Below are 8,662 nucleotides of genomic sequence, written 5' to 3'. Positions count from 1 at the left end.
TGCTAGAATTTTTTTATTACAGAACAAATCTATAAAACAACAGGTATTTCACTGTATAATGAAAAAACTGGGAAATTATGTAAAAAAGAATACAGAAAATTACCCGTAAAATAACGCTTCATTTTAACAGTGTATGAATATAAACTCCTGATGATACATTGAGTGTCCTAAATGAATGTAATATTGAAGAAAAAAGAAAAGTCATTTAGATCTTGATGGTTCTAGTTGTGAGTAAATTTTTAATTTTTGTGTGAATCTTTAATATCACTACATACCCTTAAAAAAACTATCAGCACACCATGTTTGCTATCAGCATGGTCTTAAAATGTTGCCCTTATTCTTTTAATGAGTAGTGGGTGTATTTTGGCCATAACATGCATTAAACCAATCAGAGTCTCATCTCCTATTTCCAACAAGAGAGAGTTGCGATCCTGCCATGGCACAAGGACATTTGATGGGGGAAAAAATCACCAGGACGACGGAAGGATGCCATTGAAGTTTATATAAATATGAGTGGGTGAGTAATAAGCTGTTTATTACTACACTTATATAGGGATCGTCTCACTGACCATGTTTGACTTAAGACAAGCCTGTCTATTCAGCGCATTCAGATTTAACATCTTTGTGAAAACAATCTTTCAAAATCACTACATAATAAAGTTATATTAATAATTACTAATAATACACACACTGTTTTATTCTCTCTTTTTTTCTCCCAGGTGTACATTTCACAAAATCAGTTTCACTACATTTCTAAAGGACCTTGCATGGCATCTCCGAGCAATTTGACAGATTTGAGAATCCAGCAAACTATTAAATGGATTCATTTTACATACGGCATCCATTTCCCTTTGACATTTATTTTTTTATAAACATCTGATATCCAGTTCTTCCCACAATCTAAATGAATGTGCTACATCAAAGTTATTTGGCAATTGTGGATCAAGGCATTGCCATTGACAGAATCTCACTAAGTTAGCACATGAAGCTAACTGCTAAAAAGCATTAGCCCATTCATGTCATCTTCCAGCAACCTTGTAAACCTTCTGATTGACTTACATTAAAAATGACTTATTTACACAGTAATTGGAATTCCTATTAGTACAATATCAAGTGTAATTTTCTGCAACTTTGAAAAAGTACTACATTGTCAAAAATGGCAGTATTGCCAGTAAGATTCACCAAAACTAAAAGAGACAGACTAGCCCAGGTCTTGTGGGTGCTCAACTGGATTTCTGTTGTAACGGGAATCATCCTCTTTAGCTTGGGCATCTTTCTGAAAGTGGAAATCTACAAGCGACAGGATCTAATGTCCGAGAGTCAACTTCAATCTGTGCCAAACATGCTGATTGCGGTGGGTCTTATAGCCTGTGCGATTAACTTTCTGGGTGGAAAGATCTGCTATGACTGTGTGGACTCCAACAAGTTCCTGCACTGGAAGTTGGTGATGCTGCCATACATCATTTGTATGTTTTTCTTCACTTTGAGCGTGTTGGTGGGTGCGCTGATGTGCTATAGCATGCACGGCCAGCTGGAGGAGTCGCTAACATTAGGGTTGCGTGATGCTATGCGCTACTACAAGGATACAGACACACCGGGACGCTGCTTCTTGAAGCGCACAGTGGACCTGCTGCAGATGCAGTTCCAGTGCTGTGGGAATGAGGGATTCAGAGACTGGTTTCAGATCCAGTGGGTCAGCAACCGATACCTGGACATGTCGCAGCGAGAGGTGGTTGAGTAAGTTGGGACTTTAAAACAATAAATGAAATCATAAAGCTATGAAAAAAAATTAAGAGACCCCTTGAAAATGTTACATTTTCCTGGTTCTACTGGATTTGTTAAGAAATGTTTGTTAGGTTTGAGTAAAATGGTTATATTTGATTTGTTTTCAGCAAATTTCTGATGATATTTCAGTCAAATTTTAAATGAATATCATTTTATAACATTATACAGCAATTTCCTATCATAAAATGGTAATAATTGGCCAGAAAAACAAATGTTTTATTTGTTTCAATTAAAAATTAGGGTTGTACCTCTTTTGAAGGTAAAATCCATAGCTGTATATACATACAGCACATCCGGAAAGTATTCACAGCGCTTCACTTTTTTTCACATTTTTTTAATGTTAGACCCTTATTCCAAAATGGATTAAATTCAACTATTTCCTCAAAATTCTACACACAAAACCCGCCTATGACAATGTGAAAAAAAGATTTTTGGAAATTTTTGCAAATTTATTAAAAACACAAAAAACTAAAAAAAAAGAAAGTCACATGTACATAAGTATTCACAGCCTTTGCCGCGAAGCTCTAAATTGAGCTCAGGTACATTTCTGTTTCCACTGATCATTCTTGAGATGTTTCAGCAGCTTAATTGGAGTTCACGTGTGGTAAATTCAGTTGATTGGACATGATTTGAAAAGGCATACACCTGTTTATATAAGGTCCCAGGGTTGAAAGTGCATGTCAAAACACAAACCAAGCATGAAGACAAAGGAATTGTCTGTAGACCTCCGAGACAGGATTGTCTCAAGGCACAAGGCTGGGGAAGGTTACAGAAAATTTCTGCTGCTCTGAAAGTTCCAATGAGCACAGTGGCCTCCATCATCCATAAGTGGAAGATGTTTGGAACCACCAGGACTCTTCCTAGAGCTGGCCGGCTATCTAAGCTGAGTGATCGGGGGAGAAGGGCCTTAGTCAGGGAGGGGATCATAAACTCGATGGTCACTCTGTCTGAGCTCCAGCATTCTTCTGTGGAGAGAGAACCTTACAGAAAGACAACCAATTTGGCCTGTATGGTAGAGTGGCCAGACAAAAGCCACTCCCCACATGGAATTTGCCAAAAGGCATCTGAAGGACTCTCAGACCATAAGAAACTAAATTCTTTGGTCTGATGAGACTAAAATTGAACACTTTGGAGTGAATGCCAGGCGTTACGTTTGGAGAAAACCAGGAACCACTCATCACCAGGCTAATACCATCCATACAGTGAAGCACGGTGGTGGCAGCATCATGCTGTGGGGATGTTTTTCAGCAGCAGGAACTGGAAGACTAGTCAGGATAGAGGGAAAGATGAATGCAGCAATGTACAGAGACATCCTGAATGAAAACCTGCTTCAGAGTGCTCTTGACCTCAGACTGCGGCGACGGTTCATCTTGCAGCAGGACAATGACTCAAAGCATAGTGCCAAAATATCAATGGAGTGGCTTCACAACAACTCAGTTAATGTCCTTGAGTGGCCCAGCCAGAGCCCAGAGCTAAATCCTATTGAACATCTCTGGAGAGATCTGAAAATGGCTGTACACTGTCGCTTCCCATCCAACCTAAAAGAGCTTGAGAGGTACTGCAAAGAGGAATGGGCTGAAATACCCAAAGACAGGTGTGCCAAGCTTGTGGCATCATATTCAAAAAGACTTGAGGCTGTAATTGCTGAAAAAAAGAAAAAAATATAAAGGTTTTAGATTTGTCTCCTTTGTAAGAAAAAAAGGCTACTCTTACATGTACATATCCAATAGTGTGAAAAAATGTTTGCCCCTTACTCATTTCTTATTTTTTTTGCATGTTTGTCACATTTTAATGTTTCAGCTCATCAAACAAATGTAAATATTAGTCAAAGATAACACATCATGCAGGTTTTACATTTTAAAGGTTTTTTATTAGTAAGGGGAAACAAAATACTAAACTGCAAAGCCCTGTGTGAAAAGGGTTTGCCCCTACTGTTAAAACTTAACTTTTATCACACCTGAGTTCAATTCTTCAAGCCACACCCAGGCCTGATTACTGCCACATCTGTTCACAATCAAGAAATCAATTAAATAAGACCTGCCTGAAGCCTGGTTTATACTTCTGTGTCGAGTGATCGGCGTGACCCATGGCGCATGCCTTGCGTGTTGCCGTGCATTTATACTTCTGTGCGCTGTTTGTGTTGCTCTGCAATAACACTTCTGAAACGCTGGCAGTACTGGCAGTAGGCTTTTATGTTCTTCTGTGTCGAGTTCCTTCGCTGGTGTTTTGTTTTTTCTGAATGCTACCTTAATGTAGAAGTGGCTCAAACTCGCTCATTTTGAGGTGAGAACCAGCGGACGTGCAACAACTTTAATCATTACGTAAACACAAAACAACAGTTTCTATCTGGAGCTCCTTCAAGGGACTCCACACTTGTAAACACTCACTCCAACAGGTTCACGCAGCTCTCGGTCCCACCCACACTCGTCAGTGCTACCAAGCCTACCAATCACTGAGCTTGCGCTACATGTTGTTGTGACGTGTAGTTACATTTTTTGCGCCAATGCATATGCGTGCGCTTGATAGAGAAGTATAAATCAGGCTTTAGAAAGTGAAGTAGACAAAAAAATTCCCAATTGCTTGACATTATGCTGAAATACAAAAATTCTTTCAAATGAGAAAGAAAATAATTAAGATCTACCGGTCTGGAAAATGTTATAAAGTCATTTCTAAAGCTTTAGGACTGCAGCAAACCACAGTAAGAGCCATTATCTACAAATGGCAAAAACAATCTTCCCAGGAGTGGTCGGTCGATCAAAATTACCTCAATAGTGCAGTGATAACTCATCCAAAAGGTCACAAAAGACCCCACAACAACATCCAAAAAACTGCAGACCTCACTTGCCTCAGTTAAGGCAAGTGTTCATGACTCCACCATAAGAAAGAGACTGGGCAAAAATGAGTTCCAAGATGAAAACAATTGCTGACCAAAAAGAACATACAGTAAAGGCTCATCTCAGTTTTGCCAGAAAACATCTTGATGATCCTCAAGACTTTTGGGAAAAAACTCTATGGCCTGAAAAGACAAAAGTTCAACTTCTTGGAAGGTGTGTGTTACACTTGTGTGTAGTGTACCGTAAAAGTAACACCACATTTCAGAAAAAGAACACCATACCAACAGTAAAATGTGGTGGTAGTAGTGTGATCTGAGGCTGTTTTGCTGCTTCAGGACCTGGAAGACTTGCTTTAATAAATAGAACCATGAATTCTGCTGTGTACCAAAATTTCCTTAAGCAGAATGTTCAGCCATCTGACCTTAAGCTGAAGTGAATATGGATTCTGAAGCAGGACAATGATCCTAAGCACACTAGCATCTCCACTTCTGAATGGCTGAAGAAAAACACAATCAACACTTTGGACTGGCCTAGTCAAAGTCCTGACCTGAATCCAATTGAGATGCTGTGGCATGACCTTAAAAAGGTGGTTCATGCTCAAAAACACTCAAATGTGGCTGAATTACAACAATTCTGCAAAGATGAATCGGCCAAAATTCCTTCACAGTGCTGTAAGAGACTCATTCCAAGTTATCGAAAACGCTTGATTGCAGTTGTTGCTGCGAAGGATGGCACAACAAGTTAGTATGTTTAGAGGGCAAACACTTTTTTACACATATCCCTTAATTATAAAACCTTTATCTAAAAACTGCATGATGACAGCGCTTCATGTTATCTTTTAATAATGTTTAAATTTGTTTGATGATCTGAGACATTAAAGTGTGACAAACATGCAAAAAAATAAGAAGTCTGTAATGGGACAAAAACATTTTCACACTACTGAATAGCATGAACACTCATTCTACCATTATATGGCAAACTAGTACATTTATACTGAACCATGTGGACAAAATCCCACTGAATACAATAGAATTGACAAAATGTAACAATTACACTTCATTTACTTTCTTTGTAGTCGTCTTCGGAGCAATGTGGAAGGCAAGTACTTAATGGATGGCGTTCCCTTCAGCTGCTGCAACGTCAACTCCCCTCGGCCGTGCATTATGCACCAAATCAGCAATAACTCTGCTCACTTTAACTATGACCACCAGATGGAGGAGCTCAACCTGTGGATGAGGGGATGCCGGCAGGCTCTGCTACAGTATTACACCAACATCATGCACTCCATCGGCTTCACGGTTCTCATTATCTGGCTCTTTGAGGTTGGTTGGGTTTATTGTTTTGGCAATAGATTTGGAAATAATTCAGCAGGCATATTTCAAAAGACATATAAAAAAGAAAATACTAATTTCTAAATTTACGTTGACTTGTATTTCATTGCAGACAATACAACAAGCCTTATTTAATCTGTTCCTAATGATTTTTATATATTTTGTTTCAAAATAACCACGTATTGAAAAAAAAAAGTTGTAAATTGTAAAACATTGACCACTTTGTAATTGGAATTGCCTTTCCTTTCCTCAACACTTAGGGAATGCAGACACCAAGTGATAAAATGTTTTAGGTTTAATTTCCCATTCCTCCTACAAACAAGTCTTAAGGTGGGCAAAAGTTTGGAGTTTTCATTGTCACATTTTACGCTTTAAAGTATGCCACACATTCTCTATTGGAGACAGGTCGGTAGGCCAGTCAAGTACCTGTATCCTCTTCCTCCACAGCCAGGACTTTGTAGTGTGTGCAGAATGTGGTTTTCTAAGTCCTTTTCAACAGTAATGGAGCCATCACAGAAGTGCAAGTTACCAGGGGCACTGACTTAACGCCATACCATGACAGACCCTGACATTTCCACTTGTTGCTGGTAACAATCTGGATAATCCTTTTCATCTTTTGTCCGGAGCACACGGCGTCCATTTCTCCCAACAAGTACCTGAATACTGATTCATCTGAACACAGTACACGTTTTCACTGTGTGATGGTCCATCCCAGATGCCTCCAAGCCCAGATAAGTCGACAGCACTTCTGGACACTGTTAATATAGGGCTTCATTTTCTCACAGTACAGTTTTCACTGGCATTTGTTGCTGTAACTACGTATTACCAAAGTAGTCCTGAGCCCATGTGGGGATATCACTTATATATGAATGACGATTCTTGATGCAGTGCTGCCTGAGGGATCAGAGATCATGGTTGTTCAGCTTAGACTTGCGCCCTTGTCCTTTACACATTGAAATTCCTCCAGATTCCTTGAATATCCAAATGTCTTCCTGTCTTTCTTGGAGGAACATTTTTTTAAACACTTTAAGAATTTTCTCACGTATTTGTTGGCAAACTGGGGATCCTCGGCCCATCTTTGCTTCTAAGGGATTAGACCAGGGATGTCAAACTCAATTCCTGGAGGGCCGCAGCCCTGCACAGTTTAGTTCCAACCCTAATTACACACAGCTGATCAAACTAATTAAGTCTTTCAGTCTTGTTTGAAACCTACAGGTAAGTGTGTTGAAGCAGGGCTAGAAATAAACTGTGCAGGGCTGCGGCCCTCCAGGAATTGAGTTTGACATCCCTGGACTAGATGTTCTTGAAAAGTCTCAATTACAATCACTTGTTGACATCACCGGTTTAAAATTACATAATTTATTCAATTACCTGATTACTAGCCCCAAATTGTTCCTGTCCCAACTTTTTTTGAAATGTGTTGCAAGAATCAAAATCGGAATATGTGTTTATTTTCAAGAAGAAAAACTCATGAGGAACACATTAAATATTGTTTGCTGTATTGTCTGCAATAAAATACAAGTCAAAGAAAATTCAGAAATCACAATTTTTTTTTATTTGCGTTTTTGTTGGGGTTGTACTTTAACTCATTAACCATATTTTACTTTCATTTGTAAGTTATACAATACGTTTATAAATGTAGTGCTGGGTTAATGTAGTAATGGGTTAAAAAGTTAATCGTGATTAATTACATCCAAAATAAAACTGTGCGGACTGCATAATTATTATAATAATAATAAATTATAATAAATAAATAATTCACACAGGTATGCATATATTTGAGAAAATGAGATATAAAATATACGTGTCTATGAAACAAATTCTATATACATTTAAATATCTAAGTAATAAAATTGTTTTGTACAATTTTGATTCTATGTATGTGTTTGTATCACATGTGCATAACAAATATACTGTATATAGCACACACCCATATATTGTCAAAACAGACTTTTATTTTGGATTTTGAACTGTTGTCTAGCACTACTATAGTTTAATGCTAAAAGTCAGTATAACGTTATATGAGTTGATAGAGTACTTGTTCATTTGATTAAAACAATGTTTTAGAAAAATGTTGGTAACAGGAAATCATTGACATTCATAGTATTCATAGTAGAAATATATACTATGGAAATCTATGGCTACTGATTTCCAACATTCTTCAAAATATCTTATTTTACGTTCAGCATAAAAAAAGAAACCAATGCCAGATTTTTTTAACAGTGTGACTTAAATTAAATCTATTTTTATTTATCTATTTATTTTGTTATTCATAATATTCTCAATTGATTACATACAGCTAAGATAGCTACATTTGACATTTCATGACTTTATTTCACTCCAATCCCGGATTAAAGTTCTTGATCCACCTCTGAGACATACTTGACATTTACATAAGAAAATAATCTCACGATAAAAAATGTCTTCGTTCTTTGACAGCTGTCAGTGCTGACTGGAGTGCGTTACCTTCAGACGTCTCTGGAGAACGTTCTGCGTCAGGGGGACCCAGAGTGCGAGTCTGACGGGTGGCTCCTGGAGAACAGCTTTGTAGAAACCGCTCGCTCCAATTTCAACATCATCAAACACCTCGGCAAATTCAATCAGATCAACACGGCCAGCAATGGAGATCCAAACATTGACAGAACGTCTACAACACACTACGGGCCCGACAATGTGCCTCCAAAACCTCATTCAGCAGACCGCCCAGAATGA

General features: G+C 38.2%; 1 protein-coding gene across 1 annotated transcript; it reads left to right on the top strand.

Moving 5' to 3' along the window:
• The first annotated feature begins 1,156 nt into the window (after positions 1-1,156).
• prph2la (peripherin 2-like a) lies at positions 1,157-8,662 on the top strand. Its single transcript, XM_056477208.1, has 3 exons — positions 1,157-1,737; positions 5,695-5,941; positions 8,390-8,662. Exons 1-3 carry the CDS (start codon positions 1,157-1,159, stop codon positions 8,660-8,662), a joined length of 1,101 nt encoding a protein of 366 aa, XP_056333183.1.

This window comes from Danio aesculapii, chromosome 17, assembly GCF_903798145.1.
Source record: "Danio aesculapii chromosome 17, fDanAes4.1, whole genome shotgun sequence".
Taxonomy (NCBI): domain Eukaryota; kingdom Metazoa; phylum Chordata; class Actinopteri; order Cypriniformes; family Danionidae; genus Danio; species Danio aesculapii.
Note: the sequence above shows the minus strand (reverse complement) of the source record. Positions and strands in the feature narration are given on the sequence as shown.